Below are 25,621 nucleotides of genomic sequence, written 5' to 3'. Positions count from 1 at the left end.
CATCCTAGCTAGCTCTTACATGTTATTGTTATCTCTACATCTCTTTTGTGGACCCATTTTCTCTTTCAAATTTTTTCTACCATATTTATCAAGCTTGTATTGTATGGTCTTTTTCACCTCCCATGCCTAGGGCTGAGCACTATTCGGTTTAAACCGAAATAACCGACCGAACCGAACCGAATTAAAAATTTGGTTCGGTTTTATTTTTAATTCGGTTCGGTTCGGGTTCAATTTTTTGAAAAATCGGTGATTTCGGTTCGGTTCGGTTTTAGATTCAAAAATTTCGATTAAACCGAACCGAACCGAAATCACCTAAACTACGTCGTTTTGAAGTGTACCCTTATATTTACCCTAAATCTAAAAGCTGAGAGTTCACGCTATGACGCTATCTCCATTCCACGCCGCCTCTCACCCCTATCACACCTGCCTGTGCTGTGCCTCTTCTCTGAGCATTGAGCTCCACCGGTCCACTGTCATCGATCGGTCCACTATCACACCGTCCACTGTCCACCGGTCCACTGTCGCTCTCTAGTCTCTCTCCACACAATCGTCGGCGTCGATCGTCGCTCTCCACGCAATCGTCGGCCATCGCTCTCCAACTGTCCACCGGTCCATTGTCGCTCTCTAGTCTCTCTCTCTCCACACAATCGTCGGCGTCGATCGTCGCTCTCCACGCAATCGTCGGCGTCGATCGTCGCTCTCCACGCAATCGTCGGCCATCGCTCTCCACGCAATCGTCGGCCATCGCTCTCCAGTCTATCGGCTCTCCGCACCGTCAGCAACTTGGTTGCCCTCGGTCCTCTCCTCTGTCTTCCTCAGTTCTCAGTCCTCAGTCCTCGTCCTCAGCCCTCGTCGGTTGCCCTCAGTCCTCTGATTTTTTATTGATTTATTGATTTATTATTTTATTGATTTTTTATTTGTAAAATTTTATATTTTATTGATTTTTTTTTTGTAAAAGTTAAAATTAAAATATTTTAACTGTATTTTAGAATGAATGTGAAAAAAAAAAAAGATAAGTTTAAAAATCGGTTCGAACCGATCAAACCGACCGAACCGAACCGAACCAAATCGGTTCGGTTCGATTCGGTTATTCCTCTTATTCGGTTCGGTTCGGTTTGTGTAAAATTATGCAATTCGGTTTTCGGTTATTTCGGTTCGGTTCGGTTATGAACCGAACCGACCGTTTGCTCACCCCTACCCATGCCCACATTTCCTTTTTCATGCCTCGCTTATAGGATATATATCCAGTTCGATATGATCGTTAGCAAAGAACCAATCCGTGCTCTAGTCATCCACTGTGGACCATAGTCAAACCCATCACCACTAACCCTCTCGGCCTTTCTTCTTGGGCTAAATTGAATTCAAGGCTTAGCCCAATTCAAAAGTGCTTCTCCTTTGCAAATTATTTATATATATATATTTTAGGGTCAATGGTGTAATTTCCAATGCAACTAGCTTGGACTTTTTACAGCTTTATTAATTCGTGAAATATAATTTATATATTTTTTAACGTAATTAATAGGTTTTTTTGGTCAATTTAAGTATATTAATGTTAAAATTTTTTAACGTATTCTCATATATTAGTTTGTTTTGAATAGTTTAAAAAAATATGTTCAGCATTGAAGTCTATATTTTCTTTTAAATGGCATTGGGTATTCTAATAATAGCTTGGGTTGGGCCTCGTTTGGCCCAACCCAAACTAAAAGGTCCAAAGTAATTTGTTGTAGAAACTCCACCTTCGACTTTGAGGCTGCGGTCCAAGCAAGTCGGTGTCTAGCTGACAGAGCCGACTGAGTTTCCGATTTTTTTTAAAAAAACTCAGTAATTTGCTCCTAAAAAAACCTTTAATTCCCATCCCTAACATAGACTCTCAACTACGCCGCGTGTTCTCTCCTTTCTCCCTTCCACCTCTCCCTCTGGTGCAGCCGTGTGCCTCCCTCCGATCCCTTCACTCTGTCATCGTCGCTGCGTCCGCTGGTCCTGGTTGCTTCTTCTCTCTCCTCCGCTGCTCCCTCTGGTACTCGTCGCGCGTCCGCTGGTCCATTCCTTCTGCCGTACGGTGCTGCTCCTCGCAGCTACGTCCTCGGTCACTGCAGGTTTGTATGAGTTTTGAGATTGTGGTTTCAGATGTGTGCTTTCTCAGATTTGTGAGATTTATTGATTTGGATTTGGGTAGTCTATTTGTAAACGGATTTGGGTTGAGGTCCTATTTTTAGTTGCTGCAAAATACTTCTTGCTCTATGGTTGAATGATTATTATATAGGATAAATACTGTGGTAATAAATAATTTACTTAAGTATGTTATGAATTTCAAAATATTTTGCAGCTGTAATTCTGCAATTCAATTTCCCTATATCAGAACTTGCTATATCGTAAATACTATATAATTTGCATATTCAAGAAGAAAGACCTTAATGTTTTCATTTATCTATCTGTTTGCTCTGTGTTTGGTTTCTTGTTTGGGCCTTTTCTTGTTAAGTGATTACTATTCCTCTTGTTCATTAAAAAATATTATCATTATTCGTTTGTTTTATTTTGACCAGCCATGGCTGAAGAAGCAGGCATGTTTGTTATTCGTCAAACCGTTGGAAGTATTTTATGTTGTAAATGTGGCGTTCCAATGCAACCAAATGCAGCCAATATGTGTGTTAAGTGTTTGCGCTCAGAAGTAGACATCACTGAAGGTTTGCAGAAGCATGTAATCATTAGACATTGCCCTGAATGTGATAGCTACTTGCATCACTCAAATACTTGGATTAAGGCCCAATTGGAGTCCAAGGAGCTGTTGACTTATTGTTTAGGCAAACTGCATTTTAGAGGAGTTAGGATGGTACATGCAGAATTTGTTTGGACTGAACCGCATTCTAAGAGGATCAAGATTAGGGTGAGAGTTCAAAAAGAGGTTCTTCATGGTGCAATACTTGAACAAACATATGTTGTTGAATATGTTCAGCAAGAATCCATGTGTGAATCTTGCTCAAGGATTCAGGCCAACCCTGATCAGTGGGTTGCTTCTGTCCAAGTCCGGCAGCATGTTTCTCACAGACGAACTTTCTTTTACTTGGAACAGCTAATTTTGAAGCATGATGCTGCAGTCCGCGCAATTAAGATCAAGCAGATGGATCAAGGTATTGATTTTTTCTTTGCAAACCGAAGTCATGGGGTGAAATTTGTCGAATTTGTGGGTAAAGTTGCTCCAGTGAGGAGTCGCCATGACAAGCAACTTGTCTCTCATGATCCTAAGAGCAACAACTATAATTACAAATACACTTTCTCTGTTGAAATTTCCCCAATTTGCCGTGAGGATTTGATCTGCCTGCCTCCGAAAGTTGCAGTTAGTTTGGGGAATCTTGGTCCCCTTGTAATCTGCACAAAAGTGACAAACAGCATAGCCCTACTGGATCCTCTTACTCTTAGACAATGTTACCTGGACGCTGACCAGTACTGGAGGGCATCCTTTAAGTCTCTGCTTACTAGCCGGCAGCTTGTGGAGTATATTGTATTGGATGTTGAAATCATTTCTCCTGATGTTAATATTGGTGGCTCAAGGTATGCTTTAGCTGAGGCCCAAGTTGCCCGTCTTTCAGATTTTGGGAAGAATGATACTATTTTCTTTATAAAAACACATCTAGGCCATATTTTGAAACCTGGTGATCAGGCCCTTGGTTATGATCTATATGGCACTAACAGCAATGATATTGAGCTTGACAAGTACAAAGGTCTTGTCCTCCCTGAAGCAATTTTAATAAAGAAGAGTTATGAGGAGAAACGCCAGAGAAAACACGGGAAGCCACGTTCCTGGAAGCTCAAGTCGCTGAGCATGGAAGTTGATGACTCAAGAGGTAGAAACGACCAGGAAAAGATGAATAAGGAATATGAAGAATTCTTGAGAGATCTGGAAGAGAACCCAGAGTTGAGGTTCAATGTGTCATTGTATCGCAATAAAGAATATCAGCCTTCAGAGATGGCATCCATGACTGATGGGGAGGATGTACCTTCAGTTCCACTGGAAGAGTTGCTTGCTGATCTTGATATAAGCGATATGGAAGATGGGGATGATTACAACATGAGTGAATGAGTGTGAGTTCATTTTAATTTTGGCTTGAAATGATCCTTAATTGAACGGTTGTGTTATTTGTGATGCCTTTTTTTTTCCCTTTTATTTATGTTAAGAATTCTCTCAAACACATGATCTTGCAGAACGATTTACATTTTTTTGTTACATAATGTTGCTTATGAACAGATACAACCAAGAGTATAGCTTAGAGTACCCTTCAAAATCCATTTTAATTTTAGGGAGCAGAGCCCAGAAATTGTTCTGTTACGGGCAAAATAAAATGAATGGAGTCATTCAATAATTTCTTAGGAGAAATGAAGAGAGTGTTGATTAGATAAAAATATGTATGTCAGATGAAGAGAATGAATAGAGTATTTCATAATATCTGATGGATGCATTTACCAGGATCAAGAAACCTTCAGCGACAGTTGAGTGAGCGGAGATCATATTTTCTTGTTATGGAAATTCTCGAAATTATTCTGTTAACTTCTTCTGGAATTATGTAGTCATCGTCTTCCAACTTATGAAAGAGTGATGTTATTTTCCGAGTTTGGTATGCTTGAAATTTTTTTTTAAAACTGATTGTTGGATTTAGAAAAAAGAGAACTTTCCATAAACATAAAATAGCTATCTGAAATTAAAAATAAGATGTCGAAAAAAAATCTACTAGAAAACAAATCTTTAAGCTCACAAACAGAAATCGTAGTTTAGGCAGAAAATACTCGATGTGCAACAGTAAAAACAAGGACGAAATAAGCTAAATTCTTGACTTTAACAGGCAAGTTACAAAAAAAAAAAGAAATTAACGTGACAAAAAAAAGAAAATGGAGAGGTCAATATAAATTTCATTGATAAAAACTTAGATTTCCACACTTTCTTTCTCATTTTTGGCTTTATAGGAAGTTGGCTTGCTTTTGATCCTATGCCCATATTTTGGGTATCGCTACTTTTTTTTTTCTTGTACATGAATTTTTTTTAATCTAATTTTTCACCACACACATCACATTAAAGAAAGCGAGAACGTTTCAATTTCCGACGCTCTTCTTTGAGATTTTTGCTGCAAAAACTAAATTCATCACTTCAAGACTCAAGTATTTTCAAGATTTCACATTATCACAGCAATCATGGCAGCATCATTGCAACTTCTTCAAATTTCATATGCAAATGTTGGAACTCCACTTAGAATGTACCAATGGTTCATAAAAAGAATCATGTCAATTTCACAAAGTTCAGTAGTTTAAGGACGGGTCTATTCAAACAAGATTTCAACTTCCAACACTTCTTTCTTTGTAATTTGTTGGTTTTCCAGAGATTTCATGGCTGTCACTGTTTCTACTTTCGTGCGTTTTTTTGCCTTTTATTGTAGGGATTTCTTTACCTTCCATCCCCAAACCAAAACTTGATTTTGTTTCCTTGACCATTGTCCCTCTGTATCTTTGTCCTTCTCAAGCGGCAGCAACTATTTCCATGTCCCTACACCTTTATTGCTATTAATGAGGATAATTTACTAGTACTAGGAAGTGTGGTTTGTGGGTGTATGTTGTATATTTTGCTTATGGCTTTTGCTTTTTATTTGCTCTTGTATCTTTCAGAGAAGAACAACTCCATAAAAATAAAACAACGGATCCAGTTTTTTTTTTTCTTTCTTTTTTTAAGAACCATGTTTGACACTTTAGGTTTGGTTCTTGTATTCTTGACTCCTGTCATAATTGTTAATTAGCTTCTATAGATAAAACTTTAGTAAAAAAGATATTTTCTTCCAATTTCTGCTCAAATAGTGAAATTAAAAAAATTTGATACGATCAAACCCCAGCTGAAAGCAAAGAATCAGCAGCAGCAATCTTCTTGAGTTTTGTTTTGTCTTAAATATGTTCAACAAATCTATTCTCCTTGATGGAGAGTGTTTGATATTTGATGTAATAATCAATAATTTTGTTCCCAAGGATGCAGCTTTAAATTATGTAATAGAAGAAACAAAGAATGCAACTATCAAGAATATAAGCTTTCTGACTCTGATCTTAAGGTCCCTATGGAAAACATGCTTGCAGACCCTTCTATTGATAATTTCTGCTTATATTGTATCAATTCAGTATTGAACTTGATTATAAAAGATCAGAAATGGAAAAGAGAAGGGAATGTGATCAAACAAGCATCATATAAATCGGAACAAGCATCGAAGCTCCGAAATAATCCTTGTGAAGCTCTTATGAACTGACATACAACGAAGTGAAAATTTTAAATAAGTACTTGTAAGAATCAATGCTGAGCCATGGCTCATGCACATCTTGCTATACAGAGAGAGAGAGAGAGTACTAAAGCTGACTTACTGAAGCTAGTCCTGAAGGGCTCAAAGTTTCAATGTGAGGTCTGGCATGGAATTGTCTAAGCTTGCTGATGGAATTTCCTCTAAAATATTCATATTTGAATTTTCTGCGAGTACAAAACTATGATGTGTATCGTCTGCCTCAGCTACCTGGCGGAAACTACCTGGCCACAACAGCTCTGCCTCATCATCATCCACAAATATCGGCAAACCAAGGTAACCCTGATCAAATCTTGCAGTATTTCTGTTATCTTGTGGCCTTACAGGTGGTGAAAAGTTCTGATGCACTGAAGAGTGTGCCTTGATTCCCAGGGACCTAAATGAAGATCCATGTAACGGCAGAGATGCCAGGCTGACATACCTTTCAGAGAAAATGCCCATCCTCATTGCTCTCTTTGCTAGTGTTCTCTCCCTCTTATGTGCATTCTGGTGACCACCAAGTGCCTGTGAGCTGAAGAATTTCCGCTGACAATAATTGCATGAAAACACTCGGGGTATGGCCGCTGCAGTAGTTCGAACAGGTCCATTGCTACTTTCGCTGGTGCTTGACAGTGAGCGTCCTGTTGACTCCCTTCCTTCTATTCTATCATTATTGAAGCAAAGGGTTAAGTCTAGGGAAACTGGTTCCGAACCAGCAGGTGCAGCTATAGCATTAGTGAGATTGGAAAAGTTAGTGAGGCTGTCATTGGAGGGACCTGAAGAAGTTTCATGGACGGATAAGTTGGAAGCTACTTGGCTGTTGACCTCAGAATCATTTTCAGAGGCAGCCTCCACTTCAAGATCAATGGTAGGTTTCATATTGAAGTTGAATTGTATAATGAAGAGCTACTTTGCATTATAGAGTGTCTGAGCAATAACCAGATCGAGCCTGTTCGAACTACTATCCATGAATGCTAGATGATCTTTGCCTGCAAGATTGGACAATCAGGCTACTTGCTATGTAACACTAACCACAGAAAAGGGCAAAATGATATGATAAGTTGCAAGTATCAAGAGCATCTGAACTGAAATCTATTTGAGAACTATGTTGATTAAACTTTGAGGTAAGAAATTAAGGAAATCACACAGGGGAAACATACACGTCTGAGAGGTGGACAAAGAAACAAAAGAAATGTTCATATGTCCAAAGTGAAGCCATACATTTCACATCACAGAATAATCAAGATTTTCATTGCTTTAACAGAATTGTCAGCATTGTATGTGAAGAAATCTGTCCCTTTCAGCCTTCTTGCTGGACTGCTAGTCAAATATGTCTACTAAGAAATTTGTGAATAAATCCATTTCTTTGCTTTTCACGCTCCTTAGCTGTCAATCCTTTATCTAATCCTAAGGTAGAAACTGAGAGGATATAAACACATCAAGAATCGCAAACACACATGAACAACAGGCAGCAGCATCTGTTGAAATATAGCATATAAATTTCGTAGGACAAAGAACATAGTGGAATTTGAAAAGCAGGATTTTAATGTAAAAACGTGGGGGAGCTAGATAGTTCAAACAACAAATTATGCATAACGATTTGAGGATCAACTTGAAAGAGGATGAAAATCAACAACTAACCACGCACATCTAACAAAGACGAACTCTGCACTTCTTTGAGTCAGATGGAAAACTTGCAAAACTGAAACAGATACAGAACATGGAGCATAGATACTAGACTTTAAATTATATAAAATACATACTTGCATTTATGCAGATCATGGATATGAATCAGCATAAATACACCAGCAAAGGAGTCCTGCATATCCAAACCCAAAATTTTCCTGAAATTTAGCATATCAAGGCCCTTTTTATTTTTTGGGGAACAAAGGGACCAGAAAACTGCTTTACAGTACACATATCAAGGCCTTTTTATTTCAATCCTCTGTAAATGAAAAATATTCAGATACATCTGTGAATATTTAAACCTCATGGGGATTAAGTAAAGAATAAGAGATGGTTCAAAACAGTGCATGTTTAAGGCTCTTTCTGTAAATAGTTTATGCTTTTGATTTGGAATGGATACTGAGCCACCACTGTTAAAAAGAACGGAAAAGAATAAACCAAGCAGAAAGAAAATAGAAAGCTAAAATTATTTTACAGGCAGAGAGATAGATGCAGCATGAATACACAAATACTACAGCAACATCAAGGGGTATTAATCAGCAAAAGAGTTTCTGTTAACAATTAAAAAAAAACCATGATATCAAGAAAACAATTGAATGCAGAAGAACAGCACAGAGCAGCAACATACCATCCTCAAGAGCTAGCAAGTGAAGCTGACTGGCAATTTAGCTTAGCTTGATCTTGAAGGTATCGAGAAACAAAACTGCATACAAATTGGAGACATCTGCCCAAGTTGTACTTTTCCTTGTATGGCAGATCATCACAAGACAAAGCAAGGCAAGCAAGCTTGTGGGTTTCTTTTGTTTTTGCCAAAACAAATGGAGAAAAGGAAATGGAGAGAGAGAGAGAGAGAGAGAGAGAGAGAGAGGGTGAGAATTTAACTATGGATGTTTAATTATGGGAAAGCAAAGGTTAGGGGAGAGTGAGGGGGGACAGTGGTGGGAGTCAGCTAAGTCAGAGAAAAGGTGATGTTGTGTTTAGGATAGACTTTAACCAAAAACAACAAAAAAAAGAAAGAAAAAAAAAAAAGATATCATATGACATGCTTTATACTCCTCTCAAAGTCCCAAACTCAAACACCTTTAGGACAGTTTACTTTGAATGCTTTCTTGATTTTTGGGGCAACTTCCCCACAACATACACTAACTCTCAGTTACAACCAACTGGGATAAGGACATCACTCTCTTACGCACACACCTACTCAAAATCCAGCACAAGCAAACAGTACTAGCTAGTCCTTAGTCCCGCAAAAGATTCTCTTTCTTTCTCAGCACTCTTAAAAGTTCTCTTGCAGATAACTCCACAGTGCATGGGGTCAGCTCTTCTTCCATTCATCAGATTCACCTTTCCCATTCAACTCCACCTTACACTTAATATCTGCCTGTCAACCTTTTATATATTTTTTGTGGGTTTTGTTTTATCTTTCTGAAGAGACTATAAGAATATAAAAAAAAAAAAAAAAACAATAACATTTATGACTAAATTATAAAAAAATTATTGCTAAAATAAATTAACAATAATTTCTTGACTATTTAAATTATCGATAATAAAATTATCAATTATTTATAAATAAAAATTTATAGTAAAATCAAGGTTTGCTTTGATGGATTGGAATTCAAAGTTATAAACTCAAAATCTTGAAAATAACCCTAGCTGATCACATATGTATGGGCGTGCATTTATAAATATATTATCATCCCATGCTTGGCTAGCTAGGTAGCTACAAAGATATGTATTTTAATTTCTACTTTGTTAATCTTCTCCCACAAAACCCAAAAAGGAAAAAATTAAAAAAATAAAAATAAAAATAAAAAGGCACATGTCCCTTCTAGCTCTACCTATTATTTTACTCTTGCATTATTATTGCTTTAATCTAGTTTGTTTTTAAAGTAGAAAAAAAAAAAAAAAAAAAAAAAAAGAGGATCCTCATGTCTGCATTATTTCGGTTGCTTTTTAAGAGTAGGGATAGGTCATTTCTTAACATCATATAGCTGAACATGCTGCTTCTGAAAAACCCAAGAATTTTTAATTGATGAAGCGTGTCCTAGAAAAGATGAACCCTAATTTCCCTACATATTAACCTGTAAAGCAATGATGGGAGATGTCTGCCTCATTCCCCAAAAACCCCAAGGGAAGAAAAAGGTTAAAGCTGATTGGTTGAAACAAAGTGATCCACACCCACATATTTGACCTGTAATTCTGCACTATGCCCACTAATACATCCACATCTCTCTTCTACATCTTTTAACATTTATTGCTATTCATTGGCTGAAACCAATATTATTTCTTAAAGAAAAAAAAAAAATTCAGCAAAGTATTGAATCTGATGAGGAAAAATTAGAAACAGCATTAACTAAGTTGAACACTGTTTAGGATAGTGAAACATGGATATAATAGTGGTCCAATCCATATTTCAAGTCATATATTGGATAAGTAGAATTTGCAATTCAAGGATGTTTGGTCTTTCCATGTGTAATTGTAAGAGCGGGTGAGATTTTAAATTTGATAATTATCTTTTATTTTATAATTTATTAATTATATTTAATTTTTGTGGCTTCGTGAAAAATCAAGGATGTGCCATCGCACTTCGTTTGTAAACCTTCCCACTATTGGCCTAATATCTGTTAGCACGCGTCGATCATAACCCGCCACTCAAGTGCCCCAAGCTCGTAAGAAAAATATCAGGCTTAAGCCCAAATCCGAATTTCATGGCCCAAAAGCAAGTGGACTCATCTCGGCCCATTTATCAGCCCACTTAATATACCATCCTTCTTATAAATATAGAGCCGTTCTAATTCTTACCATTTTACATTTTATTTTTTCAAACATTAACGGGTTAAATAAAAGTAAAAATAAAATGTCAATTAATTAAAGAAGGCCTTGAGCTTTTTTGCAATTAGCAGTGGTTCAGATGCAATTTTGTTGGTTAGATGTAGGAACTAGAAAGAAAGAAGCTGTTTCTGGGAAATTTGCATCAACTCTCAAGTTTGTAACTCATCAATACGACATGTCACCTAAACAGTTGCTTCTTCGCCCTATCTTTGGTTTCGTAGATCTGCTCAAAGTCCAAAGCCCATCATAAATTCCAAACTAAGAAGGGACGCTTGAGAGCGTCAAATTTTGAAATGATAGAAAGTTCCCAATTTTGTATGTCTAATTTATTACTTTATAATTTTCGGTGAATTTTTTTAATTTAATCAAACCAAATCAATTGAAATTTTACTAATTCTAACTTTTTTTTTTCTAGCAAGTTCTTAAAATTTAAAAGAATTTAAGAATATAGGATGAAATAATAAAAAACATTTATGAAAAATTACATTTATATTTATAAATTTTATTTCTTCAACATAAAGCCATACTCTAAGACTGTTTTGCTTTTGTTAGTTATATTATTTTCTCTTCTCAATAATTAAAGAATTGTGAAAATTAAACTAGTTTAACATATTATAATTTTTCATTAACACGTGATGTCTTGAGATCCAATAGAGTGTATGCTTAAAGTTTATATTTTTGAATTTGCCCTGATTGGCTCATATATTTTTTTTTTATCATTTTCCTTTTTGTTCTCTAGTGATACATAATTGTCATCCTGAACCTATACACCTCGTCATTATCACGTGGAGCCGTATATATAAATATATTCTGTCATTTTCCATCGGCAGACGATCATTTAATTCTTTCCAGCGCCATATGGACACAATTTTGAATATATAGGGGTATGTTACCCCATTGACCTATCAAGTCAATTGAGCTGGATCTTCCTTTGATGGGTCGAGTCTTGTTCTGACTGGCCTATTTGAACGAAGTCAAGGTCGCGTGCTAATGGATGGACCCGCATAGCGGGCTTTGATGAGGATACGGTCCAGCCTTCCTACATGAGCTTAACTGTGGTCAGGGTATCCGAGGCCTAATAGTTATTAAGTGATCCTTTACACGACCATTGTCGGTATCATAAATTTTTTAGGAATGGTTTCCTGCTATACCCATCTCACGAATGGGGATGAGGTTGGTAGCAAGGGCTGCTGTTGTCTCATGCCCCTTACTCTGCTAATAGTTGCTCCTTCAGTCTCTCCAGCTTTTAATCTACATCTACCTCTTCTCTCCTTGGCCTTTTCTCCAGGCGGTCATTCTGCTGGCTCAAAAGAATAGCTTTCATTCTTGTCGTTCTCAATAAGCTCCCTTACTATTCGGTCTCTCACTTTGGCCACATGCTTGTTCCTTGTGCTAGTTTCTCCGTCTCCATTACCCGTCCTCCTGCTGCTTTGCTGAGGGGCTTGGTGGTTTAGTGTGAGTTGGGGCTCATTAATGTTGAACCCTTTGGTTATTGGTGGTATGCTCAATGGGGTATTAAGTTCCCTTTGTTGCAACATCTGCCCTAGCTGATGAGCAGTGTTTTGGGATTGGAGAACCATGTTTTGTAACTCATGGTCAGATAGAGTGGTTCGAGGCATGGTCCCTGCTGAGTTTGGCGAAGGGTTAAACAACACAGGTGATTGATTCAGTGGAGTAATAGAGCTAGAAAATGAGAACTGTGGTATTTCTTGAGTAGATCTCAGATCGTTTTAGGTGTTTCTAGTATAATTTTTGCTGTGATTGGTCATGCGGATTTCAATGGGTATGATGAGGATGAGAATTTTGATAACGAAAAAGATTTCATTCGCTTTCCATAAACAACGCCAATTGATGTCTTGAGATTCATTAGAGGTAGGCTAAATGTGTATATTTTTAAACTTGCCTTGATTGACTCATACCTTCATTTTTTAATTATTTTTCCTTTTATTCTTTAGCGACTCATAACCATCGTCTTACACCTGTACATCTCGTTATTATCACGTGGGACCATACGTATGGATTTGCTATATCTTTTTCCATAGTCAGGCGATCATTTAATTCTCTTCGGTGCCATGTAGACACGACTCCGGATGTATAGGGATCTGTTGCCCTACTAACCCATTAAATCAGTTGAGCTGGATCTCTCTACGATGGGTCCAAATCCTACTCTGTCCGATCTATTTGCACGAAATTAGGGCCGCACTAATAAATAGACCTACGTAGCGAGTTTTGATGAGACTGTGATCCAATAGCACCTACGTAGCGAGTTTTAATAAGACTATGATACGATCTTTCTATATGGATTTAGCTATAAGCGGAATATCCAAAATCCAATAATTATCGACACATATTAAAATAATATTTTTAAATTAATTTTAACAATATTTAAATATGTTTTTAGCTATTGAAATTTATGTACATAATTTTCAATATTATTGAACGTGGAATATCAAAAATAAGTATTTAATTAAACTTAATAACAATTTAAAATATATGAAATTTAATTTAAAATTTCATCATTCTTTAATAGTATTTGCTCCTTTATTTATATAAGTATTTTTTTAAAGGTAAAAAGGCACTTCATTAAACTTATAATTTAGGCCATAATACGAAAAATCAAAAACTCCTAGACTCAAAAGAAAAAGGACAACCCATTAAGGCCCAAATTAGGAACCTAGAGGCCGACCTGTAAACTACTCGACCCATATAAAATTGAATTGTGTCCATATTTGGTTCAACGTAAGGCATATGTATCTATCAAAGGGATTATGTCAATACATTTATAGAATCATGATTAACCATGCACATCCAAGCTAAGAGCGGTTTAATAAATTAATTGGTATTAACAAAGAAAGCAGGGGTGCATTCTTGACGACCCACTTCGGCCTCTTGTTGAACTTGAAAAATAAATTCAAAACAGAATTTAAAAAATCATCAAAATCTGCATGCACGATTAGGAGAACGAATACTAAAGAAAATAAAAACAGATATAAGAATAAAAATTCTCTCATTTTCTCATCAAATTAATAAGGAAAAAAAATTAATTAGAAAGAAAAAAAAATCAAACTACTATTTGGAGGTGAGAAGAGATAAATTGCTCTTAAAGTGAATAGGTAATAGAAACCCAATAGAGGACAAGACGAAGAAGACTCTACTTCAAAATAAAAAAGTTCTTGAAAGAAAAATCATCATTTAATTCACTTTTCATGATATATATATTCTTATTTGTGCAAGAAATAGTGAACTTGATGCTCTATATACGCTTGCTAATTTCCTTTGCACGACAGAAAACACATGTTTTTCCTTTTCTTTTATATATTTTTTAAAAAAATCAGATTGAATCAAACAGTCGAACAGTTAAGTTCCAACCTGGTTCCATGCCTCAAAAAGGAAGACCACAACTAATTAATTTTAACGAATTGATGGTTTTGAGGGGTCAAAATAATTAGTTAATTTTAATTTTATTTGAGTTATTAATGATGATGAGATAATTTAAATATTTATTGAAAATATTTTATTTTTAAGTAAATTAATTTAATGTAAAGATAATTTAATCACAGCTCAATAATTAAAAATACCTACAATTATAAAAAAAAATAAAATTATTCGAGTTGATCTCGATGAAATTTCGATCCAAGGCCATTTAATATTAAATGTAGACAACCTAATTCAATGCTGTGATGTTTTTTTGGGGTTCAAACTGTAGAACCATGTGCAGATTTCGTGTCCCGTACTCTGCCCTCTTACCATTTGCCACCTCACCCTTTCCAGAGCTGTCATCAACACACCTAAAGCTCCTTTCAGTTGAAGCCTTGAAAGCTTGAAGGGAAGATAAACAGGTAAGTGCAAACAAATATAAATGCAATTTATAAAAAAAAAAAAAAAAAAAAATAATGCAGACAAAGACAATGCCAAGTTGGTTTTAATCGTCGAGAAGGAATCTAGAAAAAAAATTTAAAAAAAAAAAAAGAAAAAGGGAACAGCCACCCAATTTCCTTTCCCTTACAGCTTTAACCCTGATCTTGTTATGACAACCTTTTGATTCTCACCTCTCTGGGCCACATTGCCCATGTGCTCTCCCATCAATTACACCTTCATCTCCTCTCTCTCTCTCTCCTCTTACCTATGCATTGCTTCTTGAACTGTTGAAGAACTCTATTTCATAGAACCTTGCATCTCTCTCTCTCTCTCCCCCTCTGTGCGTGTGTGTGTGAAGATGGAGAAGAGAGCTTGTCTCAGTTGCAAGCTTTTACTTGTTTTACTTTCTGGGTTTTCTTCAATCTTTGTCATTGTCAACTCTCAAGCTACCCCAAGTGAAGATGTTGCAGTTATGCTTGATCTCAAGAAAAGCCTCAATGTACCTGATTCTCTTGGATGGTCTGACCCGGATCCCTGTAACTGGAACCATGTTGGCTGTTCTGATGAAAAACGAATCACCCGGATCCAAGTTGGTCGACAAAATCTTCTAGGTACACTTCCTTCAAATCTCCAAAACCTTACTCAACTAGAGCGTTTAGAGCTCCAATGGAACAACATCTCGGGTCCTCTTCCTAGTTTAAGCGGGTTAAGCTCACTGCAGGTTATAATGCTAACTGGGAATCGGTTTACTTCGATTCCTAGTGATTTCTTCTCTGGTTTATCCTCTCTTCAGGCTGTGGAGATTGATAGTAATCCATTTTCCTCCTGGGTAATCCCTGAAAGTATTAAAAACGCTTCTGCTTTGCAGAATTTCTCCGCAAATTCGGCCAACATCTCTGGGTCAATACCAGATTTTTTTGGCTCAGATGCTTTTCCGGGTCTAACCATTCTGCATTTGGCCTTCAATAAGCTTGAAGGCGAGTTGCCTGCGAGCTTTGCGGGGTCACAAATCCAGTCTTTGTGGCTAAATGGACAGATGAGTGAAGCCAAGCTTACTGGCAGAGTTGATGTTATACAGAACATGACTTCGGTGAAGGATGTTTGGTTACATTCTAACGCGTTCACGGGTCCTTTACCGGACTTTACGGGTTTGAAAGATTTGCAGGTCTTGAGTGTAAGGGATAATTCATTCACGGGCCCAGTTCCTATGTCATTGATAAATCTCGAGTCCTTAAGTGTAGTGAATTTGACGAATAATTTATTTCAAGGGCCTATGCCGGAGTTCAAGAGCTCAGTCTTTGTTGATATGACTAAGGATTCAAACAGTTTTTGTTTGCCAAGTCCTGGGGATTGCGATTCCAGGGTTAACACGTTGCTTCTGATTGTGAAATCCATGGGTTACCCACGAAGGTTCGCTCAGAGTTGGAAGGGGAATGATCCTTGTGCAGATTGGATTGGAATTACTTGTATTCAAGGGAACATTACTGTTGTAAACTTTCAGAAAATGGGCCTCACAGGAACCATTTCCCCGGAGTTTTCTTCACTTAAGTCCTTGCAAAGATTGGTTCTTGATGATAATAATCTTACAGGTTCCATTCCGGAGGAGCTTACTACTCTGCCTGCGCTTAAGGAACTTGACGTGTCAAACAATTTACTTTCTGGGAAAATTCCACTTTTCAAGAGTAATGTGATGTTGAATACTAAAGGTAATCCAGATATAGGGAAGGAAGTTAGCAGTTCTACATCTCCAGGTTCACCATCAACTGTACCCTCAGCAAATGCAGGTTCTGGAAGTGGTGGTGACTCTGGAAACAGCGGCAAGAAATCTTCTAAAATGACTGGAGTGATTGTGTTCTCTGTTATTGGAGGTGTACTTTTGATACTCTTGATTGGCTTGTTGAGTCTCTGCCTATACAAGAAGAAACAGAAGCGGTTTAGCAGAGTACAGAGCCCAAATGCAATGGTGATCCATCCTCGACATTCCGGATCTGATAATGAGAGTGTAAAGATTACAGTTGCCGGCTCAAGTGTTAGCGTGGGTGCACTTAGCGAGACGCATACTATTCCTGCAAGTGAGCAAGGTGATATTCAAATGGTTGAAGCAGGAAACATGGTCATTTCTATTCAAGTGTTAAGGAATGTTACCAACAATTTCAGTGAGGATAATATATTGGGCCAAGGCGGTTTCGGAGTGGTCTACAAAGGTGAATTGCACGATGGTACAAAGATAGCTGTTAAGAGAATGGAATCTGGGGCCATAAGTGGGAAGGGACTAACAGAGTTCAAGTCTGAGATTGCTGTTCTGACCAAGGTTAGGCATCGGCATCTTGTTGCTCTTCTTGGCTACTGCTTGGATGGTAATGAGAAGCTCCTTGTTTATGAATTTATGCCACAAGGGACACTCAGTAGGCATCTTTTCAACTGGGCAGATGAAGGACTAAAACCCCTGGCGTGGACGAAGAGGTTGACTATAGCTTTGGATGTTGCTAGGGGTGTTGAGTATCTTCATGGTTTGGCACATCAAAGTTTTATACATAGGGACTTGAAACCCTCAAACATTCTTCTTGGGGATGACATGAGGGCCAAGGTTGCAGATTTTGGTCTTGTACGTCTTGCACCGGAGGGTAAAGGCTCAATTGAAACACGAATTGCTGGAACTTTCGGATACTTGGCCCCAGAATATGCAGGTAATTTTCTTCAAGATGCTTTGCCACTTGGTTACTTTATGATTTTTTTTTTTATTGCTGAGATAGAATTCAAATCTAAAATCTGCATGAACAATTCTAGTTTGATTTGGATGTGATTAGATTAGACATGGCCATGGGCTGGTTCGGAACCAGCAGTTCTATTTATTTTTCGAACTGAATCAGAATGGGTCCGATTTAAAATAGTTCCAGACGGTGTTGATTTTTTAACCGTTTCAGTGCGGTTTTAAAGCAGTTCTGTTCCGATTTCAATTAAATTCAAATTATAAACTGTTAATCCAATTTTGATTTGAAAAAAAAAAATTAAAGGTAAAAAACTTAAATAAAATATAAAGAAATAAATATGAGTCTTAAATATTATTGAATATATATTTTATTAAATAAGTAAATTATAAAATGTATTCATTTACATTATATAAAAAATAAAATAATATACATATAATATAAAATAAAATGATATTATATTTAAATGTAAATAATATTTTTTACAAGTCAAAAATAGATTTAAACTTAATTATTTGATAATTTAATTTGTTTATGCATCAATTTCAACTGATACAATTTTTCAAAATGATTTATTTAATAAATGAAAAATTGAATCGGAACCAAACTTGACTGCTGGTTCGAACCAGCCAGTTCCATTTCCGGTTCACAGGAGGGAGAACCATTACCGGCCCCCTTAGTTTAAGGTTCCGGTCTGGTCCGGGGTCTGACCGGTTTGGTTTATGGTCCGAACCCGACCGTGGCCGTGTCTAGATTAGATAGCTGACACAAGAATTCTTATATATGGATGCGAAATTTTCTCCGAGTTTGTTCTAACTGCAGATTCTGTGCTATTTTTTCTGAAAATAGGTTCATCCCATTTTTAGTCGAAAAACTCAGTTTCTTCTTTGTTTTTGTTATATGCTGGAGTGTTAAATTGCCATTAATGGTAAGTTTGTTTGATGCTCTAAGTAAATGGTATCCGTAACATTACTATGAATATGAAGGAATTAACTGTTTATTCATGTGGCACAATGTTTTCCCATGATGTTTCATCTTTCTATTAAAACCATGAAGTGGACTTTGAGGTCCAAAATTCAATACTAACAAATTATCAAATTACCCAAAAGACATTCAGAAGCTACAATGTTCTGAGTCATCATTCTGGTTATTGTTTTTTAAATGTCTTTTTCTTTAAATCAAAGCATGCCAATTCGTTTTCACTTGAACTAATTTAGTCTTGATTATTTGGATTCTTTTAACTAAAAAATTTGGCATATTTTATCTACTAAATGATTTGAATCAATAACTTACGTGGGAACACATTTGTCTTTCTAGTTTTTCTGTCAATCTACATATATGATAATCTAACATTAAACTCTCTATTTGACTGATTGCAGTTACTGGTCGGGTGACGACTAAAGTGGATGTTTTCAGTTTTGGGGTGATATTGATGGAGATTATAACAGGTAGAAAAGCTCTCGACGATAGCCAGCCTGAGGAGAGCATGCATCTTGTAACTTGGTTCCGCAGAATGCACCTCAACAAGGACTCCTTCCGTAAGGCCATTGACCCCACGATCGACCTAGATGAGGAAACACTTGCCAGCATCAGCACTGTGGCAGAGTTGGCAGGCCACTGCTGTGCAAGGGAGCCATATCAAAGACCTGATATGGGACATGCTGTGAATGTATTGTCTTCCCTTGTGGAGCTCTGGAAACCAACTGACCAAAATCCTGAAGACATATATGGCATTGATCTTGAAATGTCCTTGCCACAAGTACTTCAGAAATGGCAAGCCTTTGAAGGTAGGAGCAACTTGGAGTCTTCATCTTCTTCACTTCTCCCCAGCTTAGACAATACTCAGACCAGTATACCCACACGTCCTTACGGGTTCGCTGAGTCATTTACTTCAGCAGATGGAAGATAAGTGTGGTAGTTGTAAATGATTGTGGGTTTCTATGTTCATTCTATTTGCTCTTTTTTTGCTGTTTTATTTTGAAAAGTTTCCCTGACTTGTAGTTGTTTCATGTTTTAGCCATCTTCCCTTATGGCCATTTATCATTCTTAGAATTGTAGTTTGAATTAATGTTCTTCACATTTTAAAGGTTTTGAAAATGCATTGAGATGTGGTTTTCAAGAGTTCTCAATCAACTTCTCACTTCTGAATCACATTTTATGATCTCTCTGGATTCCATTAAATTTGATTTATGACAAATAGTTTTCTTCTGATGATTAGTGGTGGGGATGGGAAGATGGTTAGGTGTAATATTGATATTAGCAAATATGATGGACTTGTTAAAGATGGGAACTGAAATGAAGAAATCTTTGATTATGAGAGATCAAATTGAAATTAACCCTAAATTTATAGGCGTTAAGCTTTGTGGGATGCATCAAGCAAGAAAAGGAGACAGCTTCTGACAGCAAATTCTGTTTGCAGCAATTTTCATTCACAAGATAATCATAAAGTAGAAAAGGCCAATGAAAAAAAACTAGGCGGCGGGGCTGGATGATAATTGATCGACAAAATGTTCTGTCTCCAATCAAATGAGCTGTAAAGGGTAAAGAGCTTTATTTATTTATTTATCACAACATTTGGATAATTGAGTTTCTTAATTTTTTTTATTAAATTCAACAAATCAAGGAATTTATTTTTAGGCTAAATAAGCTCAAATTAATTTAAACAAAAAGTTTTAAATATGTTAAAATGAATTTTATTAATAAATATAAAAACAAAATTGAGCATTTTTCGCCGGAAAAATAGGAAAAGATTATCCACATCTGAAAAAATGGAGAGTTGGTAGTGGAGAGATGGGGTTAGGAAGAGTGTGGTTGGGTTGTGCGGGCGAATATGTGATGCGACTGCTAGGCTGTAGCCGTTTGCTGCTCCTTCATCTTTTATCTACTTCCTCGCGCCCTCGTATTATTAAGAAAGATTTATAATTTTATTTTTAAATATTATAGTTATTAATAAATTAATTTTTATATTTTTAAAAATTTATTTTTTTAAATAAAATAATTATTTTATTTATTTTTTTTATTAAAAATAAAAAAATTTATAATTTAGTCTTTGAGTATTGTCATTATTAACAAGTCAGTCCCTGTATTTTTAAAAATCTATTAAAATGTCCTTATCTTTTCTCTCCATCAACAAAATAGTCATTCCATCTATTTTTTATGTTACAAATACAGTAAAAGACTAAATTACCCTCCATTATTTTTCTCCTCCTCCTCCTCTTTCTCCTCTTCCTCCTCCTTCCTTTTCTTCTTCATCAATTCTTCCTCCTGCTTCTGCTTCTTCTTCTGCTTCTTTTTCTTCTTCTTCTTCTTCTTCTTCTTCTTCTTCTTCTTCTTCTCCTCCTTCTTCTTTTGCTTCTTTTTCTTCTTCTTCTTCTCCTTCTTCTTCTTCTACTTCGTCTTATTCTTCTGCTTCTTCCCCTCCTTCTTCTTTTGCTTCTTTTTCTTCTTTTTCTTCTTCTTCTTCTCCTTCTTCTTCTTCTTTTTCTTCTTTTTCTTCTTTTTTTTCTTCTTTTTCTTCTTTCTCTTCTTCTTCTTCTTCTCCTTCTTCTTCTTCTTCTCATTCTTCTTCTTCTTCTTCTTTCTCTTCTTCTTCTTCTTCTCCTTCTTCTTCTTCTTCTTCTTCTCCTTCTTCTTCTTCTTCTTCTTCTTCTTTTTCTTCTTTTTTTTTCTTCTTTCTCTTCTTCTCCTTCTTCTTCTTCTTCTTCTTCTTCTTCTTCTTCTCCTTCTTTTTCTTCTGCTTCTTCTTCTTCTTCTTCTTTTTCTTCTTTTTCGGAGGAGGAGGAGGAGGAGGAGGAGGAAAGAAAAAATAGGGACTATTTCGTTAAAAAAAAACGATAAGGACGTTTTAATAGATGTAAGAAAAGATAGGGACTATTTTATTGACAAAAAGAAATGATAAGGACGTTTTAATAGATTTTTAAAAATATAGGGAGGGGAGAGACGATTTCGTTGAAGGAAAGAAACGATGAGCAAGGACTATTTCGTTGACGGAAAGAAACGATAAGGACGTTTTAATAGATTTCTAAAAATATAGGGAGGGACGATTTCGTTGAAGGAAATAAACGATGAGAAATGACTATTTCGTTGACGGAAATAAATGATAAGGACGTTTTGATATATATGAGAAAAGATAGGGACTATTTTATTGACGGAAAGAAACGATAAAAACGTTTTAATAGATATGAAAAAAGATAAAAACGTTTTAATAGATTTTTGAAAATGTAAGGACTAATTTGTTAATAATATCAATATCCAATGATTAAATAAAAGATTTTATTTGAGGATAAAATTGGATTTTAAAAATTTTCTCTCTCCTCCTTTATCTAATTTTAACGGAAAAGAGGACGGAATGACTATTTCGTTGACGGAAATAAAACATAAGGACGTTTTAATAGGTTTCTAAATATACAGGGACTAACTTATTAATAATAACAATACCCAAGGACTAAATTATAAATCTTTCTTAAAAATATAATAAAAAACTAAATTATCACATTATTTTCCTCTTCCTCCTCTTTTTTTTTATTGATTCTTTCTTTTTTTTATTCTTCTTCTTTATTTTTTTTTTATTCCTTTTCTTTTTTATTTTTTTTTAATTTAATTTTTTTCTTTAAGAAGGATCGTTTTATTTTTTTTTCTTTTTTTTCAAGAGAGAAAAAAAATATTATTTTATTGACGAAAAGAAACGATAAAAATATTTTAATAGATATAAAAAAAATAAAAATATTTTAATAGATATGAAAAAGGATAAAAATATTTTAATAGATTTTTAAAAATATAAAATTGATTTATTAATAATAGTAATATTCAAAAATTAAGTACGAAATTTTATTTAAAGGTAAAATTTAATTTTAAAAATTTTTATATTTTATGATTAAAAAAATAAAAATATTTTAATAAATTTTTTAAAATATAAAAACTTACGTGTTAATAATAATAATATTTAAAAATTAAATGTTAAATCTCCCCCTAATTAATCATTCAACCCAACTAACTCAGCAGCAGTTTGATTTTGGGCTATTTTGGAGCTGGTGATTTCGGGCCGCCGCTCTAAAGTGTCTGAACCCAACAGTATGGCGTCAGTTCATGCAAGTTATGATTTTGGTTTGTTTTTAGTTTGACCAACTTTCTTGAGTTTTCTAGTAAAATAAATAGACTTAATACTTCAATTTTTTTTTTAAGAAAAAAAAAAGGTTTGAATCGAACTAACTAGATCACACGGCTGAGCTACGTGTTCTAATTCAGTTCAATTTAGGAATATAATGCCTATTTCAACAATATCTAGATTTTACTTCATACCCTTAAATTATAGTCAATTTTGAGCTTAACTCATGCCACTGATTAGTGATTAGAAGTTTACCTCTGGATTTAATTAGAGATATTTAATTTATTTGTCTACTTGTTTTTAATTTTTATTTTAAAATATATTTTTTATAACTAATTTGACTAAAAAATTCTTAAAAGTATTTTAATTTGTCAAATAACTAAAAAGGATATTAAATTTAGTGTTCTAATTGTAAAATTGTAATAGTTTTAATATTTTTAAAAATCATTTGAATAATATAAATCTTTACTTAATAAAATAATGATTTTAAAAATATTTTGCTTATATATATTAAATACTCGCTCTACCAATAAAGATAAAATATTTAATTTTTTATCCGTTACAAAACATATATCACTTTTCTTTTTAAGAATGTGGTTTGTTTATTATTTTATTCATACATCTTATTTAATATAATAAAATAAAATTTATTATTTTAAAAAATAATTAAATAAAATGAATTATTTAATTTTTAATAAAACAACCTGAATAGATTATATACCAAGAAAAGAACTTTAGTTCTATTTTTTTTAATTAAAATGTGAATAAAAATAATATTACTTGTCACAAGGATAGCGTGTTAAGCGTTATGGCTAAATGATATATTATTCCTTCAACTATGTTGCCGGCCAGACGCGGCGCCGATTGTATAAGCAAAAGCGAGTTTTAATTTCCGATCAAAGTCCAACTGTGAACAAATAAAGTCAGTGGCGAACAGTTTGACGCTGATCACACGGTTCACCAGCCGAATACGACTCAGATAGACTAAGTCAACCGTCAAACTTTCAACGGTCAACATTTCAAACCAAATTCAATTTTTAAACTCTTATCTCGTCGGTTTATCCTGCCTTGCTTTTGACCAAACACATACCCATCACCCTCCTCGTCCTCGTCTATATGTATATATGCAATACCCCTTTTCTTTCATTCTCCCCTCAGAATCCAGAAAGGAAAACAAAAAGAGTCTTTTATTTTTTTCTCTAATATACCTTCTTTTGATCGTTCATGATGTTAGCTTGGAGGAGAAGAAGAGCTGAGGCTCGTCTTGCAAGGAAGAACAAGCTTAACAATGATGATTCCGGTGATAACTTGGAGATGGAAATCTTGGTTCCAAGTCATTTCCGGTGTCCGATTACTCTTGACTTGATGAAAGATCCGGTTATTTTATCGACAGGGATCACTTATGATCGAGAGAGCATTGATAAGTGGATAGCAGATGGTAACCAGACTTGTCCTGTTACTAATCAGGTGTTGTTGAGCTTTGATCAAATACCAAACCATTTCATACGCAAGATGATTCAAGATTGGTGTGTTGAGAATCGATCTTATGGGATTGAAAGGATTCCTACTCCTCGTATTCCTGTCACGCCGTACGAGGTTTCAGATATTTGTAAGAGAATTGCAGCGTCAAGCCAACGAGGGGATCACAAAAAGTGTAAAGAATTGGTGTTGAAGATCAAGTACTGGGGAAAGGAAAGCGAACGAAATAAACGGTGTATTGTGGATAATGGAGTTGGTTGTGTATTAGCAGCTGCTTTTGAGTCATTTGGAAGCTCTTCTACAGTGGAGAACTATGCAGATTTGCTTGTGGAGATCTTATCAGTTTTGGTATGGATGTTTCCACTTGGCGAAGAAAGTCGAGCCAAGCTAGGATCAGTGAGTTCTTTACGGTGCATGTTATGGCTTTTGAAGAGCAACGGAGACCTTTCAGCTCGACAAAGCGCAGTTTTGGTACTTAAAGAGCTTCTTTCTTTAGATCAAAAGCATGTCAATGCCTTGGTGGAGATAGAAGGAGTTACTGAAGCACTAATGGATTTGATCAAGGAGCCAATTTGCCCTGCTTCCACAAAAGCATCGTTAATGGTTATATTTTACATGATATCTCCTTCAGCAATCAGCTACAAGATTGCATCAACACTTGTGGAAATGGGTTTGGTCTCTTTGATCATAGAGATTCTTATTGATGGAAATAAAAGCATAAGTGAAAAGGCTTTGGGCGTTTTGGACCATGTTTGTGACTCCAGAGAAGGGAGAGAGAAGGCGTATGAGAATGCTCTAATTGTTCCTGTGTTGTTTCAAAAGATTTTAGCATCAGAATTGGCATCAAAATTTTCAGTGTCAATTCTCTGGAAGCTTTGCAAGAATGAGAAGAGAGAGGAAGAAGGTGTTGTAGCTGAAGCACTTCAACTTAAAGTGGGTGCATTTCAGAAGCTACTGATACTCTTACAGGTTGGTTGTGATGAGAGCACAAAAGAAAAGGTTACTGAGTTGTTGAAAATGTTGAATCTTTGCAGAGCTAAGTTAGACTGTATTGGTTCCTCAATGGATTTCAGATATCTCAAGAAATCCTACTGATTTTTATTTTTTCTGATAAATTAGGAAAATTAGTTCAATTCATTGAATTGTACATATATACTTCATTATTTCATGTAAAGATTTATGAGATCTATGAATTTTGATGATTGCTCAAGTATATCCATTGTCTCCTCTAACATTATTCTGAGTCATGAAATAAAAATAATTCAAGATAATATACTTTCTCGTATCAATGTTACTGAACAATAATTTTAAAATAATTACAAAGGTATAAAAATTTTGAGACGAAAAAAATATTATATATTAATATTTTTTAAAAAAATTAATAAAATAAAATATAACACAGTTGGTAATTTTAATTATGGTCAAAATTAGTTTTGTTGAGAGTAAAAAAAAACTTAAATTATATTTGATTACCTTGTATTATTTTCTACTTACCATATTTGAAACATAAAAATAAAAAGACAAGAAAATGAGATATAACCCAAGAGATTGAAGGATATCTTGAGTGATGGGAAGATAGTAATGGCAACAACTAATACCAATTAAATAACATTTTTCTAAAAAAAATTTTGTATTTTTGTGGTCAAAGTGAACAA

The 25,621-nt window shown here is 35.2% G+C and overlaps 4 protein-coding genes across 7 annotated transcripts; 3 read left to right on the top strand and 1 right to left on the bottom strand.

The window, feature by feature from the left end:
• Positions 1-1,823: 1,823 nt before the first annotated feature.
• On the top strand, positions 1,824-4,222 carry LOC110599972 (60S ribosomal export protein NMD3). Its single transcript, XM_021736627.2, has 2 exons — positions 1,824-2,096; positions 2,544-4,222. The coding sequence occupies exon 2, from the start codon at positions 2,546-2,548 to the stop codon at positions 4,076-4,078; it is 1,533 nt and encodes a 510-aa protein (XP_021592319.1). The 5' UTR covers positions 1,824-2,096; positions 2,544-2,545; the 3' UTR covers positions 4,079-4,222.
• Positions 4,223-6,195: 1,973 nt separating this feature from the next.
• Positions 6,196-8,976, bottom strand: LOC110599982 (zinc finger protein 4). Of its 4 annotated transcripts, XM_021736671.2 has the most exons (3): positions 8,614-8,976; positions 8,063-8,118; positions 6,196-7,288 (listed from the first exon to the last, which is right to left on the bottom strand). In XM_021736671.2, the coding sequence occupies exon 3, from the start codon at positions 7,176-7,178 to the stop codon at positions 6,405-6,407; it is 774 nt and encodes a 257-aa protein (XP_021592363.1). In that variant the 5' UTR covers positions 7,179-7,288; positions 8,063-8,118; positions 8,614-8,976; the 3' UTR covers positions 6,196-6,404. The 4 variants fall into 4 exon arrangements, with proteins under 4 accessions (XP_021592363.1, XP_021592346.1, XP_021592355.1 ...); XM_021736654.2 differs by lacking the exon at positions 8,063-8,118 and having other exon boundaries at positions 6,196-7,309; positions 8,610-8,976; XM_021736663.2 differs by lacking the exon at positions 8,063-8,118 and having other exon boundaries at positions 6,196-7,316.
• Positions 8,977-14,795: 5,819 nt separating this feature from the next.
• Positions 14,796-19,512, top strand: LOC110599963 (receptor protein kinase TMK1). The gene is made up of 2 exons (XM_021736615.2): positions 14,796-17,362; positions 18,763-19,512. The coding sequence occupies exons 1-2, from the start codon at positions 15,034-15,036 to the stop codon at positions 19,290-19,292; spliced, it is 2,859 nt and encodes a 952-aa protein (XP_021592307.1). The 5' UTR covers positions 14,796-15,033; the 3' UTR covers positions 19,293-19,512.
• Positions 19,513-23,352: 3,840 nt separating this feature from the next.
• Positions 23,353-25,179, top strand: LOC110620202 (U-box domain-containing protein 21). The gene has a single exon (XM_021763836.2). The coding sequence runs from the start codon at positions 23,712-23,714 to the stop codon at positions 25,059-25,061; it is 1,350 nt and encodes a 449-aa protein (XP_021619528.1). The 5' UTR covers positions 23,353-23,711; the 3' UTR covers positions 25,062-25,179.
• Positions 25,180-25,621: the final 442 nt, after the last annotated feature.

Source organism: Manihot esculenta, chromosome 1 (genome assembly GCF_001659605.2).
Source record: "Manihot esculenta cultivar AM560-2 chromosome 1, M.esculenta_v8, whole genome shotgun sequence".
Taxonomy (NCBI): domain Eukaryota; kingdom Viridiplantae; phylum Streptophyta; class Magnoliopsida; order Malpighiales; family Euphorbiaceae; genus Manihot; species Manihot esculenta.
The sequence above is the reverse complement of the archived record's forward strand: the minus strand, read 5'-3'. Positions and strand labels throughout refer to the sequence as shown.

Excerpts from the sequence above, each read along its gene's own strand:
- LOC110599963 (XM_021736615.2), top strand. The coding sequence starts at position 15,034 with ATGGAGAAGAGAGCTTGTCTCAGTTGCAAGCTTTTACTTGTTTTACTT. Across the intron at positions 17,363-18,762 it reads CTTGGCCCCAGAATATGCAG|TTACTGGTCGGGTGACGACT; the intron begins GTAATTTTCTTC and ends GACTGATTGCAG.
- LOC110599972 (XM_021736627.2), top strand. The coding sequence starts at position 2,546 with ATGGCTGAAGAAGCAGGCATGTTTGTTATTCGTCAAACCGTTGGAAGT.
- LOC110620202 (XM_021763836.2), top strand. The coding sequence starts at position 23,712 with ATGATGTTAGCTTGGAGGAGAAGAAGAGCTGAGGCTCGTCTTGCAAGG.
- LOC110599982 (XM_021736654.2), bottom strand. The coding sequence starts at position 7,178 with ATGAAACCTACCATTGATCTTGAAGTGGAGGCTGCCTCTGAAAATGAT.